The sequence below is a fragment of the Halichoerus grypus genome, chromosome 6 (assembly GCF_964656455.1).
Source record: "Halichoerus grypus chromosome 6, mHalGry1.hap1.1, whole genome shotgun sequence".
Classification (NCBI taxonomy): Eukaryota; Metazoa; Chordata; class Mammalia; order Carnivora; family Phocidae; genus Halichoerus; species Halichoerus grypus.
Window position 1 is genome coordinate 26,089,891 of NC_135717.1, and position 21,177 is coordinate 26,111,067.

The 21,177-nt window shown below is 42.1% G+C and overlaps 2 protein-coding genes across 5 annotated transcripts in view; one reads left to right on the forward strand and one right to left on the reverse strand.

Annotated features, from left to right (window-relative positions):
• GDE1 (glycerophosphodiester phosphodiesterase 1) overlaps positions 1-21,177 on the forward strand; it is a 35,437-nt gene that overhangs the window by 13,389 nt on the left and 871 nt on the right. For 2 of the 4 annotated variants that reach the window (XM_036076051.2, XM_036076053.2), the window contains exons 3-6: positions 8-113; positions 2,557-2,649; positions 4,936-5,147; positions 6,656-7,292. In XM_036076051.2, the coding sequence (XP_035931944.1) occupies positions 8-113; positions 2,557-2,649; positions 4,936-5,147; positions 6,656-6,803 (559 nt within the window). In that variant the 3' untranslated portion in view covers positions 6,804-7,292. Of the gene's footprint in view, positions 1-7; positions 114-2,556; positions 2,650-4,935; positions 5,148-6,655; positions 7,293-21,177 lie in introns of those variants that run through there. The other 2 variants (XM_078074763.1, XM_036076052.2) reach the window with 2 other exon arrangements.
• TMC5 (transmembrane channel like 5) overlaps positions 14,998-21,177 on the reverse strand; it is a 70,945-nt gene continuing 64,765 nt past the window's right edge. The window contains exons 19-21 of the mRNA XM_078074764.1: positions 17,416-17,520; positions 16,197-16,239; positions 14,998-15,439 (exon numbers count right to left, since the gene is read on the reverse strand). Coding sequence (XP_077930890.1) covers positions 15,393-15,439; positions 16,197-16,239; positions 17,416-17,520 — 195 coding nt within the window. The 3' untranslated portion in view covers positions 14,998-15,392. The remainder of the gene's footprint in view (positions 15,440-16,196; positions 16,240-17,415; positions 17,521-21,177) is intronic.

Below are 21,177 nucleotides of genomic sequence, written 5' to 3' on the forward strand. Positions count from 1 at the left end.
CTTATAGGAATGATTTCCCTGATGAAAAGATCCCTACCCTGAGAGAAGCCGTTGCAGAGTGCCTAAACTATAACCTCACAATCTTCTTTGATGTCAAGGGCCATGCAAATATGGTACAGTTTATACCATAGACTTCACTTTTTTAAAAAGACCTCTTATTTAATTGCTAGTCATTTCCAAAATCAACTATAGATTTGCTACTTATCATTCTTAAATTATTTTTACAAATTATATTTGCTTATTAGAAGTTTACAATGCAAAAGTCACATCTTTAAGGAAATAGTAAATTATGGAACTCTTAACCTTTGATGGAACCTTTGAACAACTCCTGATATTCTACAACTAATACAAAATAGAGTTGGGTTTTTCTTACTTGCATAAATAGCATTTATAGAAGATATTAAATAAACCATAAAGAGGCACTTCAACTGACCTTATAAGAAAGAATTCAGGAGTTACACACAAGACCAGTTGCATCTGGCTGTAAGTTAATGGTTTTAGATGGACAACTGTGGACTGAATTTAAAGAGAACTCCCATACATAAAGTTTCTGATAGCTAATAGGATATTTATCTTTTACTTAGAGTTATCCTTCCTGTATGATTTCTATCCCTCATGTGTAGTTTTGTTATTCTATGATTGAGTAGATATACTTTTATGGTAAAATTACTATAATTTTTTTCAAATGTGTATGACATTCCTAAATAAAATTTTGCTTAAATTTTAGAACGTACACTTTTATTCACAAAAATATATTATTGCAATGGAAATCAATGGGAAAATATGGTTTAGATTACATTTGTTCACTTATAACCAGCTTTTCAAGTACAAATACTTTTTTTCTGCTTTTGGACAACTTATAGGTATTTTTCTCCCTTGCAGGTTATAATCAGTAATGGCCATCTACTGGTGGGGAATTCTGATGTCAATTTTTTTTATTCATCCTGGGATGTTGTTGAAACTAGTTGTTAAAACCTGAAATAAGAGCCTAAGTATATATTCTAACTTTAGCACAGGAAACTCTCATTTTTGAAGAAAGGAGAATGATGCTCTGACTCATTTATTATTCTGGTACATTCTGGTATTCTGATGTATAGTTGTATACATCTAGGTTTTCCCGTCAGTCTGCATCAGAATCACTAGGAATACCTATTAAAAGTACGAATTCCTGGGCCATATCACATAGAGAAGAAATTCTGAAAGTGTCTAGGATACATGATTAAGGAACTTGTATTTTTAATGAGCATCTCAGGTTTTGTTGATGATACTGCCCACGTTGGGATCCCTGATAGGTCCTACATCTCACCCATGGTGTACTGACCTTCATGCTTATCCTCTTAGAATAAAGGGAAAAAAGAAGAAAAAAATTTTTTTTTTTAATCCAGCTATTTGAGCTTTCTGGTTGGGTGCTCACAGGTGGTTTGGGCAAATTAAAACATAGTGATCTAATTCACCAGAATGGTAGTGTAAAGGACCAAGTGTAGCAAATTGGAGCTAGTAGAACACAGGAGCCAAGATCATGGGCTTTGGAGTCCAACAGACTGTGATTAAACTCTGTCACTTACTACAGTGAACCTTAACCTTGATATGCTTCAGTTTCCTCATGGGGGAGGGGGCGGGGTGGGAATAATAAAACAAATGTCCACAAGTGTTGTCATAAGAATTAAATAAATAATGTAGGTGAAGAGTCAGATACAAGGCATATGTTAGTTCAGACAGCAAGACAACAGCTTTGGCTCTGTAGTTCATACTCTGTCACATTAGTGAAGGGGGGACAGGACATGAGTAATTTCTATGTTCTTTTTTCTTTTTTGGAATGCATTTTGTTGCTTACATTTGGTTATAGGTATGTGTGACTTTCCAAAATTTAGTGATATTTCAAAAATTATAATATAGTGACATCACATTCCACCTAATGCCTAGTCACCTCTGTTGTTAGCTGCTATTGATGCTCAATGGCCAAATCTGTTAATTCACTAGAGGTTACAAAATGTCAGTATTTTAGTTCAACCATTTCCTCTTCATTCATTTAACTGGGGACTACTACAAAAAGAAATGTCTGTTCACCAGTTCCTCCCTTATCCTATTATTCATGCCTCCATGTTGGTGATGAATGCCATTTCCTCTCAGTCCCCTGGACTGAGAACATCTACACTTAGTGTTCCCAGGCTGGTTGGCTCATGCTTCTGCCAGGAAAGGCAGAGGATAATAGAGTTGTGGGTATAAAAAGACTTTTCCTAGTGGCTAAACTGGGTTATAAGGAAAAGGTTTAAAATTTTGCTTCCAGCCTCAACTGGCTTGCCGCCTGCCATGCTTTCCAAAAAGTCTGACAAAAGGGATGAGCCTCTAAACAGAATAGTAAAGCAACAGTACTCCCACTTTCTCCCTATCTGCTGTAGATGTGAATTTAAGAAGGATCCAAATGGATGATGGAATCTTCCAATACTCCTTTCAGCATCCCCATATATTAGTAAAGTTCTGATTTATTTGATAGGGTTGTACTAATTATTGGCTGGGACTCTTACATTTAAATACGTGAATCTCTATGCTTTGCAGGCTACTGATGCTCTAAAGAAAATATATAAGGAGTTTCCTCAACTATACAATAATAGCATCGTCTGTTCTTTCTTGCCAGAAGTTATCTATAAGGTAAAATTCAGGATTTGTATTGTACATAATACTGTCTTAATTGATGGTGATAACAGAAATGGGCCAAGTAAGCATAAGATAGATGCCTGTTAAATGGAACTGAATTTCAGCTAAGAAATTCCTCTTTTGAAGTAAGTCAAGTAGAGAAAGACAATTATCATATGGTTTCACTCATATGTGGAACTTACATAAGCAATAGCACGGAGGACCATAGGGGAAGGGAGGGAAATCTGAAGGGGGAGGAATCAGAGTGGAAGACGAACCGTGAGAGACTATGAACCCTGGGAAACAAACTGAGGGTTTCAGAGGGGAGGGGTGTGGGGGGAGGGGGTAACAGGGTGATGGGTATTAAGGAGGGCACGTGCTGTGATGAGCACTGGGTGCTATACATAACTAATGAATCACTGAACACTACATCAAAAACTAATGATGTACTATACAGTGGCTAACTGAACATAATAATAATAAAAAAAATTCCTCTTTTAACAAGAGAAATTCAGAAATGAGAATGAACTCATACCCCATTTTAAAATACCATGATTCCTCTTTAAGCTCCTTTTATATTGTTTACAGGCTCATTCAGATTAGTAAACATTCTCAGAACAAAGAATTATGTAGCTCTTCATCTCACTAAGTAACAGAATATACCTTTTAAAAAAAATAACTCTTAATGATGGAGAATTTAAAATACGCACAAAAGTCGATGGTAGTAAAATGAGCCCCCGTTTAACTGTGATCCAGCTTGTTTCATCCATATCTCCATTCATCTACCCCAGTATTATTTTGAAGTAAATTCCAGACATCATTTCATCCATAAAAATTGTTAAGTATCTTTAAAAAGTGATTCCCTTTTTTTTTAAACTATAGCCACAATACAGTCATTACCCCATCTAAAACTATTACTAAGTCCTTAAGATCATGAAATATCTAGTCAATATATAAATTTTTATTTGTCTCAGAAATATAAATGGGTTTTTGTTTTTCATAATTGTTAATTTGAATCAGGACCCAGCTAAAGACTACATACTATAATTTAAATCTTAGAACCTGTAAGTTCTCCTTCCCCCCCCCTTGTGATGTATTTATTGAAGAAACCAGGTTGTTTTGTAGAGTTTACCGAAGTCCAGATTTTGCTTCCTATGTCATGATACAGTTTAACACATTCTTTTTCTGTATATATTTCCTGTAAATCGGTAGTGAGAGCAAAAGGCTTGATTAGTGGAGGTTCATTTATTCTTGGCAAGATAATCTCATAGGTGAGGGTATTTTTTCATCAGAAGACACATAACATCTGATTAACTCTTTTGTTGTTGTGTTGTCGTTTGCAACGTCAGTGGCCAGCTCTCAATTTACTAGGGGTTGCAAGATCTTAATATTTCAATTCTATCATTTCTTCATGTATTATTTAGGGGTGCCTGGCTGGTTGTGAGTTCAAACCCCACAATGGGCGTGGAGCCTACTTAAAAATAAAGAAACTGTCATTTACTATTTAGTTATGCATTTGGCAAATAAATGCTAATCTTGTCCTTTACTTACCAGTTTCCAAGATAATGTGTTGGTTCTGTGGCATTCTTCAACAGTGACCAACAGAGTGTGCATTTAAAATTTTACAGTGAGGGTGGAACCTATCCACATATAAACTGTCATTGAGATGAATAGGGTCATGGGGCTTTCAGACATTTGGATCCGTGTTTCCCAATCTTACTTGACCACAGAGGCCTTCAAAATGTTTGCTACATTGTCCAGAGGAGCACAGAGCATAGAGTGAAACATCCACATCTTCCTATTTCTCCTTGTCCTTCCCCAATCACTGCCCCTACTTCTCTCTCTGCTCTCTTCTTCTCACTTCCTTCTCACCCCACTTCCTTCCCCCCCCCCACCCCAACAAGCCTGTCTCAGTCATTTTTCTCTGGAAAGGATCAAAAGCTAACCAGCCCATCTGGAAATGATCATGGTTCCATCCTCACTGAGTTCTAATTACTTATCTCTGGCCAAAGTTTAAATTGATAACCAAATGAAAGTTTGTTCTTGTGACATTATGAAAATTTGACCCTGAGATTGTAGTTTACTCCTTTTAAAGGTAAGGACTTCGTGAAGGAAGTGTTCCTATTTATACTGTATATTAAATGCTTTACATCCATTACATTATTTACTGAAAGGATTTATGTCTATTTAGTAGACATGGGGGCCAGGGTACCATTATGGCCACTTCATCAGAACGAGAAAAATGAGAGGTATTGGACTTAAGATATGATACTTACTTTAATTTCCAAAATTGCTTTTCAGATGAGACAAACAGATCAGAATGTAGTAACGGCATTAACTCATAGACCTTGGAGCCTTAGCCATACAGGAGATGGGAAACCACGCTATGATGTTTTCTGGAAACAGTCCATGTTTGCGGTAATGGACATTTTGCTCGATTGGAGTATGCATAATATCCTGTGGTACTTGTGTGGAATTTCAGCTTTCCTCATACAAAAGGATTTTGTATCCCCGTAAGTTGGAAGGTTTTTTATCTTCTCCTGACACATTTCCTGAAATGCTCTTCTTGGAAAGGAAGGATTAACAGTGGGCATCCTGGATTGGATTTCACCCACAAAGCCCACCATACCTTTATTAAGGTGGAATGCCACTAGCTTCTTAGGTGGGAAGAGTTCAGGCATATTTCCCTGTTTCCAAAATAAGTTGGTCAAATATTCTTAGTTTTTAGTGCACTTTAAAAATATATATATACCTAAAAAAGAAAAAAGAAAAAGAAAAAATAGAGGCGCCTGTGTGGCTCAGCCATTGGGCGTCTGCCTTCAGCTCAGGTCATGATCTCCGGGTCCTGGGATCGAGCTCCTCATCGGGCTCCCTGCTCAGCGGGTAGCCTGCTTCTCCCTCTACTGTTCCCCGTGCTTGTGCTCTCTCACTCTCTCTGTCAAATAAATAAATGAAGTCTTTAAAAAAAAAAAAAAGAAAAGAAAAAGAAACCTTCCAAAATCTGACGAAAGAGAGATTACATGTCCTTGTGACTGACTCCCTTTGAAAACCAACATAGAGTCCAGGGCAGAGCCACAGTGGAGACACCCTGTGAGTGCCTGCCTGCCTTACCCCTCCCACCTTTCTTCCTGCTCTGCTCCACGCTACAGAGACTTCGCACCATTGCTTCCAAGAAAACTTTCCATTCCCTACCTGCTAGCAATCTCTGACCTTTACTGTGGCAGTTTTATTGCTGTGTATTTTAGCTGATTAGAGTTGTTGGTTTCATATTATTTCAGGCATGCGTGTGTTCAAGTCAGTCAGTATTTGGTGTCTGCCCACAGTATTGCAAAGTATTATATTAAGAAGCTGAAGATGCTGTGGTAAAGAAAACCATGGTCCGCCCTCATGGAATTTATAGTCAAGTAGAAGAGATAGTTGCTCATCAAATTAAAAATCCAATAAATATAAAATTACAACTAAGATAAATGCTATGTAGAGAAAACAGTGTACGTATATACTATGTAATTTGACCTAATCAGGGGAGTTAGGGAAAACATCCCCAAGGAGATGACAACTAAGCTAAGGTTAGGAGGGTGAGTAGGAATGGGGTGGGAGGGTGGAGATCCAAGTCAGAGGGGAAACACATGCAAAAGTGTTACGGCAGGAAAGAGCCTAGTTCTTTCAAGAATTGAAAGAAAATCCATATTCCGTCACACAGAAAGGAAAGGGGAAGTACAGTATAAGACGAGGCCAAAGATTGGGTGGGATAAGCCAGGTACAGCCTCCAATAAGTACTTTTTTTTTTTTTTGGTGGAGGGTGTCTTTAGCAAGTCACTGAAGTGTTGTAAGCTGGAACAATGTGGAAGAGGTTCTGGTGCTGGGTTTTGGAACACTCCCTCTGATTGCACGCAGAGGCCCAGTTAAGAGGCTCTTTTGGGGCACTATTATTACTCAGTGAATACCATATTTAGTGACCATTATAGATTCCTGGAATAACTGGTCCTTATTCTAACAGGATGGGTTTTTCCTCTTCCTCCAGGGACTACTTGAAGAAGTGGTCAGCCAAAGGCATTCAGGTTGTTGCTTGGACTGTTAATACCTTTGATGAAAAAAGTTACTACGAATCCCATCTTGGTTCCAGCTATATCACTGACAGCATGTTGGAAGACTGTGCATCTCAGTTCTAGAATTTTCCCCCAGGGAGGAAACGTGGGTACAGAAGCTGCCTGCTGGCCTCATGCAGGGATATCAAAATACCTTTGTGCTAGCCCAAGCCCTGGGGAATCAGGTGGCTCACACAAGCAATAGTCGGTATTTGCATTTTTACCTGAACCAGAGCAAAACCTGGTTTTGCTTTGCTTGCTCCATGGAATGCCTGAGTTCAACAGTGTTGCTCTTGAAAATCTGGGTCTGCAAAAAGGCACAACAGCTCCTGCCCCAACCTAGCTGAGGCATACACCGAGACCCAGTGAGGATAAGCACAGATTGAGTTGTGCAGTTTGGGGATGCAGATGCAAATGCATGGGAAATGCATGATCACTCAAAGTTGACATTTTAAAACTTGACGCACTTATGTAATTTACTTATTTAAAATATTTGTATTCAGCTACATTATCAATGTACTATAGACATCAAACTTGTGACCATACTAATAAAATAATTAAAAGGAGCACTAAGGGAAAGCTGTACCGAGCATCATGCCCTGAGACATAAGGAATTTCGGGAAGCTGCTCTCTGCAAGCCAGGGGCCAGAAGCAACAGCCCCTGGGGAGGCAAAGACAATGGTAGGGAAGTGTCGATACCAGCGCAAGGGATTGTTACGGCATCTTGAAATAACTACAGACCACTAGAGGGCAGGGTTATGCTCACTGGGGCGACTCGAGGACGGATGACAATGGAACTGCGAGAAACATCCAAGAACATCTAGGCTTATCCTCCTATTACAAATAAGAAAACCAAAACCTGTGGAAGGAAAAGGTCTTTCTCAGATATGACACAGCTGGTAACAGCAGAGCCTGATCTCATAAAACTACAATTTCCTGCTGTTTGCCGGGAACTTCAGTGGTTTAACATGTATTATCCCAAACCCCAGAAAATCTTACAGAGGTATTCCTCTCTTTATGAATGAGGAAACCAAGGCACTGCAAACTTAAAGTCACTTACCCAAGGTCTCAGAGTCCTTGGTGCAACTGAGATTCAAATCCAAGCCAGTCTAATTCCAGAGCCCTTGCTCTTAACCACTTGCCCTGTCTGCCCGTATAATGCAGAGCCCTTAATTCCCAGCTCTGTGCTCTTTTCCACTTAAGCTTCCAGGGGTCTTCCTGTGTACTTAAGTAGCAATATCTAAAATGAAAGAGTCGGGGCGCCTGGGCGGCTCAGTCAGTTAAGCATCTGACTCTTGATTTCAGTTCAGGTCGTGATCTCAGAGTGGTGAGATGGAGCCCCACGTTGCACTCCTCGCTGGTCGTGTAGCCTGCTTCAGATTCTCTCTCCCTCTGCGCCTCCCTGCTCGCACGTGCGTTCTCTCTCTCTCTCTCTCAAAAAAAACCTCAAAAAATCGCAAAGCCATCTGTCTCCTGTAGCTGTCCCTGCTCCCACCTTTCAGCCCCATCTGTAGCCTGGCCCACAGGCCCTCAGCTGAGTCATGACGTCCCTCCTGAGCCCCACTGGGTCACCGGTCTCACACTCGCAGCTGCCAGACCACCGGCCCACACGGCTAGATGGCAGACGCACGGGCTGTTCTGCTACCGTCGGTGTTGGCAAGGGCACGACGGATGGGGCTTGGGACGTTTTCCATCAACATTTACAAAGAAGTTTTCTTGAGTCCAAAAACAACAGGACAAAGATTTATTCAATGAATGGAACAAATACCTAAACTGTCTGTACTTCCACATCACACCATGACTAGAACGGCAAGAGGAGGACAGGAGCACAAAGACAAAACGCTTCTGCAGACTGAATCCCCACTTTGGCAAGCGGACTACACAGCAAGCAACAAGGGATTCTCGGGGGCAGTAGAGAGATCCCTTCTGTTGTGGGAATACCTCTTGAGAGCCAGGAGTTGTTTCTTGACCTTTGTCCCAAATCCATTTTGCCCTTGACTCAGGCCCAGTGAAGGATTTAGATCCAGTGCTAAGATGTTGGGTCCCTGAAGAGTGGAGAATTTGGGTGAAGAAAGAAGGTGTTAATACTACCATTGAGCATTGGAAGGCTTAATATAGGGATTAAAAACAGGACTTGGGATCAGGGAAAACTAAATCCGATTTTATGTTAGCAATTTAATAGCTCTATGACCTTAGGCAAGTTCCTTATTATCTGTAAAATAGGGACAAGATTTTATTTACTTTTGAGAGAGAGAGAGAGAGAGAGAGAGAGCACGAGTGGGGGGAGGGGCAGAGGGAGAAGCAGAATCCCTGCTGAAAGCAAACCAGACGCAGGACTCATCCCAGTACCCTGGGATCATGACCAGAGCCCAAGGCAGACACTTCAGAGACATCCAGGTCCCCCCAAAATAGGGGCAGTATTGGTACCACCCTAGGGGGGTGGCTGATTAAATGACCGAGTGCATGTAAAAGGCATGTAAAATGTTATTAATAACATTTACGGACTCCCTAACATGTACTAGACACTTTCAAATACTTTCCATGTGTTTGCAACAACACTGTGAGGTTGCTGCCATCACAATCCCACTGTATTTTTTAAAAAGATTTATTTGAGAGAGAGTGCCTGGCGGGAGGGGGTTGCACAGAGGGAGAGAGAGAATCTCCAGCCCTCTCTGCGCTGAGCACAGAGCCCGACGCGGTGCTCAATCTCACCACCCTAAGATCATGACCAGAGCCGAAACCAAGAGTCAGATGCTTAACAGACTGCACCACCCAGGTGCCCCACAATCCCACTTCATAGTGAAGGAGACCAAAGCACAGGGAAGTTAAGTGACTTGCCCAAAGTCACACACCAGTAGTAGCGAAAGGATTTGGTCCAGGTGATACAATTCCAGAGCTCACACTCTAAACCCCTTCCTATCCTCGTGTCCAGCCCATAGCAAGGACTCACTAATGAGAAACAATCATTCCCAACGCCTATTATGGTGCCTGTCACATAGTAGATGTTCAATAAATGTTTGTTGAAGGAATGAATTATGGGATAGCCAAGTGGAAACTTCTCAAGGAAACTAGAGGTACAGACCTAGTGTGAAGTGGGGTTGTAGACAAATGATTCAGGATTCAGCAGCATCAAGGGGTCATCCAAAGTCATGATAGATAGCATTCTTTTTTTTTTTTTTAAAGATTTTATTTAGGGGCGCCTGGGTGGCTCAGTCGTTAAGCGTCTGCCTTCGGCTCAGGTCATGATCCCAGGGTCCTGGGATCGAGTCCCACATTGGGCTCCCTGCTTGGTGGGAAGCCTGCTTCTCCCTCTCCCACTCCCCCTGCTTGTGTTCCCTCTCTCGCTGTGTCTCTCTCTGTCAAATAAATAAAATCTTTAAAAAAAAAAAAAAAAAAAAGATTTTATTTATTTGACACAGGGAGAGAGGGAACAGAAGCAGGGGGAGTGGGAGAGGGAGAAGCAGGCCTCCTGCAGAGCAGGAAGCCCGATGCGGGGCTCAATCCCAGGATCCTGGGATCATGACCTGAGCCGAAGGCAGACGCTTAACGACTGAGCCACCCAGGTGTCACCAATAGATAGCATTCTTTCCAAGAAAGTCAATACAGATCAAAATTGCACCCTCTGCTGTTCATTCAACTGTTCCTCGGCCCTCAGGATGCCACAGACAGGTACTGGGAAAAGACTATCTCAAAAGGCTTAAGAAATCCACTACTGAGTTAACAATACTCATTTTCTCATTTGGAGATCAGTGTCTGCAATCCTGTTTTGACAAGAATTTCACCAAGACATAAATACTCCATTTTTGTTAGATGCAAACTTCTAAATAAAATTATACCTACCATTTCCTAAAGTGGGAATAGTGTTTCAACGGGACTAAACCACAGCTTTGAGGACAAATAAGGGTGAGAATTAATGAAGTTTTCCAAACACCCATGCAAACCTTTAGCTCAGAGTGATGGTTACTATAGTGCAAGGTTGTTTGGTTTCTTTGATCACAACTACTGAGAATCGATGACCTTGTATGTTCTATTATCAAGCTAAATTATGCTCAAAATCTAACAATCTGATTAGCAGAGTTTTACCTGTATTACCAAGTATTACAAACACGTTGGAGATCAGCTAGGCACAATGGTTCTCAAAAGACACTGTCCTTTGAGACATTTATTCAATGTCTGCTTAAGGGGTAACTTGTTAGAAATGCAGATTCTCAGAGCCCATCCCACAACTACTGAACCTGAAACTCCGCACATCGCTCAGGATCTGTTTCTTTTTTTTTTTTTTTTAAGATTTTATTTATTTGACAGAGACACAGCGAGAGAGGGAACACAAGCAGGGGGAGTGGGAGAGGGAGAAATAGGCTCCCCGCCGAGCAGGGAGCCCGATGCAGGGCTTGATCCCAGGACCCTGGGATCATGACCTGAGCCGAAGGCAGATGCCCAACGACTGAGCCACCCAGGCGCCCCTCAGGATCTGTTTCAACAAGCCTTCCAGGTGGTTCTGATACTTGCTCCAGTGTGAGAACCACGAAGCCAGAGAAAAATCCAAAGTCCTCAATTCTACCACTAGCTATGAGACCTTAGACAAATCACTTAACCTGTGTGTGCCTAACTTTTCATCTGTCAAATGGGGATCATATTTGCACTAATTGTCTTAGAGCAATGATGTTCAAATGAGGGGGGGAAATGGAAGTGATTTGAAAAAAATGTGTTAACAGTGTAATATTGTAATGAAGATAAAAATTAAAAATGTGGAGGTGCTCTAACACCAAACTACTCAGGGCGTGGTACTCAGACCCACAGCACTAGATAGAAATACAGACTCTCGGGCCCCATCCCTGACCTCACAAATTAGAATCTGATTTTTAACAAGAGCCCAGGTGATGGAGGTGGGTAAAGGACTGCACAGGTGGAAGCCGTTACTTGTACCAGGCAGGTGTGCAGTCATGAGCCAAGCCAGAGGGGGCCCCCTGCTCCACACCTGAGCTTCTCTCAGCTGGCCATCTCACGGTTGATCAGATATGTAAACGTCCTGGAAGAGTTCCAACTTTTGAGAATTTAGGGAGATGTCTGTGAAGTGCTACAATAGGGAGACAATTGCTATTAATGAGCTGACTTCTTACCACCTGCCCTCAATTCAAAGATTATAAAAACATATGTCAATCATATACTATTTTAGTCACTCCTTTTGTAATTGAACTTCGAACAAAATCATCTCATTGCCTCAGAAATGAACTGGGCCATTCACGGCGGCCACGTAAAGGATCAGATCCTGCAGAAATTTAAGAGGTTACCTTTTTTTATACTTAAAATTATAGGGGTTATCCAGCTTTCAAGTGACTGTTGGAAAGCATAGGTTCCTTTTATCATTTTGTACTAATTAAATAAGGGTTGGAAGAGGAGGATGGGGACTGTTCCCTAATGCAATATTGGGTTGTTGTTTTTTTAAGATTTATTTATTTGAGAGAGAGAGCCCGAGCACGGGGAGTGGAGGTGGGGGGGCGGGCAGAGAGAGTCTTAAGCAGACTCCGTGCTGAGCGCAGAGCCCAACACAGGGCTCAATCTCATGACCCCGAGATCACGACCCGAGCCGAAACCAAGAGTTGGACACCCAACCAACTGCTCCACCCAGGTGCCCCTCCCTAATGCAATATTCTGAGCTCCCTATTTGCATGTTCAGGTGGCTTTTATGGTCAGGCAAGTTTGGGAAGAAGTACAGCAGTGCCCCCTTATCCCTGGGCGGATGCCGGAAGCCCTGGATAGTACGGAACCTGATACATACTATGTGTTTTCCTAGCACACACACCTATGCTAAAGGTTAATTTAAAAATCAGGCCCAGTAAGACAATAATAACAGTAACAATATGCTGTAATACAAGTTCCGTACATGTAATCTCTCTCAAAATATTGTCCTGTACTCACCCTTCTTCTCGTGATGCAAGGCGATGAAATGCCTGTGTGATGAGATGAAGTGAGGTGAGGGACGTAGGCGCTGTGACAGAGCGTTAGGCCACTAGTGACCTCCTGACAACTGGTCAGGAGGAGGATCATCTGCCTCCTGGCTGCAGTTGACCATGGGTCATCAAAACTTCAAAAAGCGAAACCGTGGATAAGGTATTCTAGATCCTGGCTCACTAGTTCTCAGCCCTGGCTTTCCACGGAAACCATCCAGGGAGCCTTAAAGAACAAGTACAGGTGCCTGACTTAGTTGGTCTAGACTGGGGCTTGGGCCTGGTGGTCAGCTGCCCCTGTGATTCTGAGCGCAGCCAGCACTGAGGACCCTGATGCCTAACGGGGGTCCCTGAGAGGACTGGGAGAGTTAACCCCTATTATAAAGCTGAACTGTATTGACCCAAAATTCATATGCTGGAAATCTGAACCCCCAAATGCCTCAAAATGTAACCATTATCTGAATATATGGCCTTTAATTAGGTGAATAAGCTATATTAAAGCCATTAGGGTGGGACCTAATCCAATCTGCCCGGGGTCCTTCTAAGTAGAGGAAATTCGGACACATAAAAGTACATGCAAAAAAAAAAAAAAAAAAGGCAATAAATAAAAAAGGTACATGCAGAGGACACAGCAAGAAGGTGGCCATCTGCAAGCCCAGGAGGTAGCAGAAGGAAACCAAAACTGTGGACACGGAAAAGGACCATGACCTTGGACTTCCCCACCTCCAGGAATGTGGAAAAATAAATTTATGTTGTTTAAGCCAGCCCATCTGTGGTATTTGGTTATGGCAGCCCTAGCAAGCCAACACATTCCCTACCTCAAGCTCAAGGGTTGTTTGTTGTTTTTTTTTAATTTTTTAAAAAGATTTTATTTATTTGAGAGAGAGAGAGAGCACGAGCCGGGAGGCGGGGGGTAGAGGGAGAGGGAGAAGCAGACTCCCCACTGAGCAGGGAGCCCAATGCAGGACTTGATCCCAAGACCCCGGGATCATGACCTGAGCCAAAGGCAGACATTTACCCGACTGAGCCACCCAGGCACCCCTCAAGCCCAAGTTTTAAAAGCATCTTCACATCCAAATGTGTGTGATACCTACAGATTAGATCTTTCTCCTTTGTTTATAGCTCCAGGAGAAGCAGGAGTTGACCCAAGCCATGGAGGCAAATGGAGAAGCATTCCAGATATAAGCCCTTAGCATAGGGTAAATAAGCAAAAATGCTACTTATAGAAGGAGTTCATATTTTAGTGGAGAAGCCAATGAAGCACAGAACAGAGTTAAGGTGACACAGGGGGGAAAAAAATCACTTCAAGCATCAATTCAGTGGGCTGCCTTCACTGACCCCACCGACAAGTTAAGTCTCCCCATAGTCCCCTGGGCTTCTCTTTCACAGCATCTATCACAATTACAATTAATTACTATTTAATTATTAATTTCCTGTCTAAATTAATCTGCTAGACAATAAGCACAGGAGAGCACAGACTGTGTCTTGATTTGCTCACCATCTTGTTCATGACTACTTGGCACGTATTTGTTGAATGAATGAATGAACACTACTAGCAACCACTAGCAGGGATAACACCAAAAAAATTAATTCAGTTGATGAAATTTAGTTGATGAAATGAGCTAACGAATAAATAAGTGAACGAAAACGTGAATCGATGACTGAGCATTGATTGGATGCTTGTGTTTCAAACACATGTTAAATGTTTTCAAAATTCAGTTCCAATTACATTTCATGGTAGTGATTACGCAAGAGGGGACTTCTCCCCTGAGTAATTTGGTCAATTCCACCTTTCTGCTGGATGCTTCAGTTCTAAGTACAGTCACATGCCTTGTGAATCATTTGGCAAATCTGCAAAAGAAACTCTATGTTGGAGCACCTGGCTGGCTCAGTCAGAAGAGCGTACCACTCTTGACTTCAGGGTCCTGAGTTCAAGCCCCACATTGGGTGTAGAGATTACTTAAATAAATAAAAACTTTTTTAAAAAGAATGCTCTATATACCTATGTGTGTGTATACACACACACAAACACACATACATATATACTCATTCCACACACATATACATACATGTTTCACACATCACCGCTGATTCCATGTTCGATTCAACATAAGACTTTGATGCTGACTCATGTATCAACCTCACAAGGGTAGAGTCCCCGTCCACACCCACACCAACGCCAGGTCAACCCCAAAGACTCATACTTGATATGCAATAAAGTTTGTAGATAAGACCTCTCGTTGTAGTTCACCTTTGGTAACATGGGATGGGACAGATATAGTTCAAAGTCAAACAAATGCAGGTTCCCCAATTCAGAGGCCTCACATCCCTGATTGAGGATCCCATTTTTATTCAGGCTGGACCATTTGTCTGAGCACCGGTTTCCAAACCTTTGCCAGGTCTGGGAGGAGAGATTTCTAAGGACCAATAATTCATATGCACATTTCTTAAAGACTGAATACATAATTCCCAGGTTATCTCTTCTGGGTCTTTAGGAACCAGTTTAAATGTTACAATAGTCTTTATTTTAAAATTCCGAATATTTTATCTTGGAAAATCAGCAATCCAGGTATAAAAAAACAGCAGGGAATGGCCAAATTTGCTTGAGTATATACACCGGGGTCAGTTTCCCGTCCTGGCTAATGGCTTGAATTCCCCTCCTGGGAAGCTTAGAAAGGCCCGAGTGTCTTTTCATTTGATTGGTGTCTGGCTGCCGCAATAAACATCACGCCTTTGAATTCTCTTCTTGAACTGATCGCCTAAATCGCAGGTCTAGGTTGGACACAGAAAAGAGAAGTTAGCCCAGATGCACACTGCCTCATGTCTCCAAGGGAAAGACCAAATTTAAGATCCCATGGCTTCTCACACCTCCTGCCTTCTGTTGTGGTTCTGCAATTCTCCCCTTGAACTCCCATCATTGGGTGCCATCAGTAAATGCTATCCCAAAAAGATGGATGGGTTTGTTTGATTCCTCCCCCGTATTCATTCTCCTCTGGCTTCAGCTCCTGATTTTCCTTGGGAAGCCACCCTTCCCGAACATTCTCAGTCCCTGTGGTCTGTTTGGTTGTACCACCTCTATCTACAGATCTCCGATCTGGCCATTGAAATAATCACATTTTCATGGCCACAGTAATTGGTTCACGGATGCGTACATCACCCAGTCAGATCCAATGGAACACACTGAGAATTCTGGGTCTCTCATTCTTTCCCACTAGACTTGAATCTGAGAAGGTACAAGAGGCTGATAAAAACATCTTGCAATTGTGAGGAAGAGCCTATTTGAGAAAGGAGCTAACATGGAAAAGAACGGAACAGAAAAAAAAAAAAAACAGGTTCTGGTGACATATTGTGAGTCTCAGCTTCTGGCCATGCCTCAAGAAAGAATTATTCTTGGATTTTTGCTAAAGCCAGTTTGGGTTGGTTCTTTTAATTGAAAGAGTAACTGATGCATGAGCAGTTGTGACCCTCCATCTTGGGATATATCACTTGGTTACACTGGGTCTCCTTCAATGCCAATTTGGTTACTCACCACGAGCAGCATCGTGTTCCCTGACAGGTAAAGGACCTGGTTGCTGAAAGGGAATAAAACAGGTGGCCTCATCACTGGAAAAGAATTCGACTCAGGTCCTGTTGCATAGTTGGTGGGATTTGTGAGCCCCCACCATTTTAAAATTAAGATGTGACAGATGAAAACCAAGGCTCAGCCACAGACAAAGCGAAAGTGTTTTGTTTGGTCTTTTAGGGAAAGTGATTCCATTAATTTATTCATTCATTTCACAGACATTTACTGAGCAGCTACAATATGCCAGGTAATGTATTAGGGCCCAGGGCTGGAAGGGTACGGACAGGGTCTCTGCCTGCATAAGATTTAGAGTCAGGCCTCTAGATCCTATATCTACATCATGCTGATGGTATTAATTTGCACAGAGAGTAAATGGCATGGCACTGTCTTCTGACAAGATCCTAACGTCCAAAAACTAGCGGCATTTGAATTAAGGTAGGTTTACTGTTTATCTATATTTTCCGGGACACCAAGGAAGCCAGCAAGGCCTTTGGACTTAGAGCAGGGTTTCAGACACCTCTTACACCCTCTTGGTAAGCATGAAATTGGTAAAATCTTCTTAAGAGTATGATATGGTAACATCTATTAACATGATCATGTGCATGCCCTGTGGCAAAAATACTCACATAAAATAATTAAAACAAAAATGTTTCATTACAGTTTTTAGTATCAGAAACAAAAAACCTGGAAACAACCCAAATGTCCAAATATGTACAGACTGAAACAATGTCAGAAATACAGCATGAAGCGATGAGGGATGGGGTCATGATACTATGTGTGCAGTATAGCCCCATTTTTCTAATAAATTAATAAACAAAAGTGTTAGTAGATGCATGTATATTTGCAGATGCCTAGGGGAAAAGATCTGGAAGAGTCTACACTGAACCATTCACACAGTGGAGTAAGATTTCAGGGTACTTTCCTTCTCTGTGGGATGTACTTCTGGATGATTGGATTATACAAAAGACGCATCCAAGCCCCATGAGGGCCTTCACCATAACCCCAGCACCGAGAACAAGGGTCAGCATGGAAAGGGTTGAATAAATATTATTCGTTAAATAAAAAAATACAGAAATGTTTAAACATAGAAAGTGAAATGCCCTTATGTTATTCTAGTTTTCTGACATACATTTCATAAGGAGGCAAGTCTGTGTCACAAGGACCCCAAGGCGACCTCCTGTCTCACCTCTACATCTCTCCTTTCCATTGTGAACGAGGTGGTGTTTGTTCTCTTCTCCATATCCTGCAGCTTGGTCAACTTTTCTATCAGGAACATTTTATCTTTGCCCTCCTGCCAAGAAGGAAAACAAAAACAAGAACAAACACATGGAAGATGGTGTGAGGTCAAGAAGCAAATGATGGAAAGAAGGTTGATTTTTTTTAGGCAGGTAGGGTCCCAGACACAGGATAGAGACTGCCACTGTGTTTTCTTTTTTTTTTTTTAAGATTTTTTTATTTATTTGAGGGCAGTGGGGGAAGGGCAGAGGGAGAGAGAGTCTTAAGCAGACTCCGTAGTGAGCACAGAGCTCGATGTAGGGCTCGATCTCATGACCCTGAGATCATGACCTGAGCTGAAACCAAAGTTGGAGGCGTAACTGACTGAGCCACCCAGGTGCCCCTGCCATGTTTTCTCTTAATGAAAGAGAAGAAATGTTTCACAGCAAAGCCAAATTAGCCCCCATAACCTTCCTGAATTGTAACATTCTCCTCTAAAGAGGGTCTGACGGCCCAGGACAAATGGTGTATAGCAGCCCCCTTCTTGGCATGCCCTCTGTCTCAGAACCCTGTCTGGGCACCCAGCATTGCTGCCCTGTCCTCTCACTGAGCATGTCAAAGCTTACAGCTCTGCATCTAGGGACATCAAACATATTGCACTTGTCAAAGTTATCAGTGTCAATGGAATAGACCCAGATAAAGAATTCTCAAATTGGGAAGGGAAACTGAGGAAGGGGGTATGTCTTCCCCAGGAGCATGAATCACTTACCTGTGAATCTGCTGCAGATGGGAGGGTGGAATATTCCACCAGTATTGAAGTGGGCTAGCAACACTGATCGTCTGGCCAGTCTAGATCAATCCCATTTCCCATGCCCTTGTTTCTCCTCAAACTTTCACCCAACAATTATTGAGCATCCAACAATTATTATTCAGCATCCAACAATTATTGCTGTGGTATATGCTTCATAATAATTTTCTATTTCCCTTATTCCTTCTACATTTATTCACTAGAATTCTGCAAGGAAGAGCTATCCTTGGGAATTGGCATTTTAAACGAGTCTGCTAACTGTCTTCGATATAACCAACTTGTTTGAAAATTGCTAGTCTCTAGCCTGTTTCCATACTTGAGTGTCAATTAGAATTACCTGGAGAACTTGCAAAAATTCAGACTCCTAGGATTTATCCAAAAGATCTTGACTCAGGGAGGCAAAGCTGCATGGTAGTTAAGAGTACAAACTTTGGACTTGCCCAGTTCAAATTCCACCATTTACTAGCCCTGTGACTTGGGGCAGGTCACTTCACTCTGTAAGCCTCAGTTTCCTTTATTTTAAAATAGGGATTAAAGATGTATACACCCCAAAGAGAGTAATAAAAGTTAAATGAGAAATTTTGTTCATTATTTAGCACATACCAGGCATCATGTAAGTGCTCAACAAATGTCATCTGTTGCCATTCCTGGCTGGAGATCAGGGTAATAGGAATTTGCATTTTTAATAAGCAGCCAAGAGTTTCCAATGTAGGTGATCATACTTTGAGAAGGATTGTTACTGAGCCTATTCCTAGCCTCTTAGCAATGGGCCTGTCTTTGTGGTCCATCCCCTGGGCAAGAATCGCAAGCACACAGGCCTGGAGATGCTTCTGGCGCCTCGCTGACATGATGCCATCTAAATTCCTCCCCAGTTTGCTTGGCAGTGCCCTTACAAGAGAAGGTTTTAAAATCAAAACCCTCCCCTGTTAAGATCTTCTTAAGACTTGCCCAAAATATTCAAAGTGCTGCATTAGAAAAATACAGGCCATGCTTGCAGGGACAGGCAGGAGAAAGAACATAATTAATCCATGCCCTTTCTTTACACCATATAAAGGACCAACCCACGTGATCTGAAACCCCAAAGATTCAAGCAGAGAGAACCCTGGGGAATCCTGCTTCTTTCTCATGTTCTAAGATGTAAGTGTTCATGTCATAATTATGTTGGTATTTAGAAGAAAAGGGAACCAGCCCAGTAGCAATGAGCAGACTGTGGTCTCTAAATACCATTTCACCAGGACTCCTTGAATAAATGTCTGATTCATGTTCTGGGACAGGTAATAAACAAGAAGGGCCAGGAACATCTTGTCCTTCCAGGTAGCAAGCAAGCTATCAAAGACTTCTGGGGTCATAAGGGGTCCCTGGGTGGCTCAGTTGGTAGTGGATGCCTTTGGCTCGGGTCATGATCCCAGGGTCCTGGGATCGAGCCCCACGTGGGGCTCCCTGCTCAGTGGGGAGCCTGCTTCCCCCTCTCCCTCTGCAGCTCCCCCTGCTTGTGCTCTCTCTCTCTCTCTGTCAAATAAATAAATAAAATATTTTTAAAAAAAAAGAAGGGCGCCTGGGTGCCTCAGTCCTTAAGCGTCTGCCTTCAGCTCGGGTCGTGATCCCAGGGTCCTGGGATCGAGCCCCGCATCGGGCTCCCTGCTCGGTGGGGAGACTGCTTCTCCCTCTCCCACTCCCCCTGCTTGTGTTCCCTCTTCTGCTGTGTCTCTCTCTATCAAATAAATAAAAAATAAGGTCTTTAAAAAAAAAAGAAGCTTTAAAAAAAATAAAATAAAGATTTTATTTATTTATTTGACAGAGAGACACAGCAGAAGAGGGAACACAAGCAGGGGGAGTGAGAGAGGGAGAAGAAGGCTCCCCACCGAGCAGAGAGCCCGATGCGGGGCTCGATCCCAGGACCCTGGGATCACGACCCGAGCCGAAGGCAGACGCTTAAGGACTGAGGCACCCAGGCGCCCCATAAATAAAATCCTTAAAAAAATAAAAAAGATTTCTGGGATCATGTCAAAGGAGCCCGAGAGCTAATCCAAAAGGATTTCCATTAACAAAGGATGAGACTATTTATGCATAAACAAATTATTATAATTGAAAGATGTCCAAGTATATTTAAATCTATGAATTCATAAGGATAATTTTAAAATCCTCACTGGCCACATTTGGAGGTTGCTAGGTGTAGTGGGTCTAACAGTATCTCCCTTTTATTTATTTTTTATTTTTTTAATATCTCCCTTTTAAAAAGATATGTCCAAGTTATCCTAACCCCAGTACCTGTGAATATGGCCTTGTTTGGAAATGAGGTCTTTGCAGACATAATTAAAGATTCTGGGATGAGATCCTTCTGGATGAGGATGAACCCTAAATTCAATAACAAGTCCTTAGAAGAGAAGGAAGAAACAGGCACACAGGGAAAAAGAACTTGTGAAGATGGAGGCAGAAACAGCAGCTAGGAAGCCCTGAGCCGAGAAACAGCCAGGTGAGCCAGTGGCCCCCAAAAGAAGCTGGGAGAAACATGGAGGAGATTCTCTCTCAGAGCTTTAGAAGGTACCAACCCTGCTGACACCTTGATTTTGGACTTCTGGCATCCAGAACTGTGAGAGAATAAATTTCTGTTATTTTAAGCCACCAAGTTTGTGGTTATTCGCTATGGCAGGCCCTAGAAAACTAAGACACTAGGATACCAACCCATCATTTCAAAAACTGGTAAATAAAGGGGGAAAAATCATGCATCTGTGTTGCCTTTCCTCTATAAATTGTATTACAAGGTAATCAAATAGTTGGCGAGCAAAAATTCCTTTTTTCATGGAAGAATTCTAGCCAATCAATGCAGAAGAATCTCTAGGAGTAAAGTACCACTATTTTGTCATCTCTAACGAAATCAGTAGGTCTTCTAGGCAATATTCATCAAAGGCTACAAAATCCACCAGG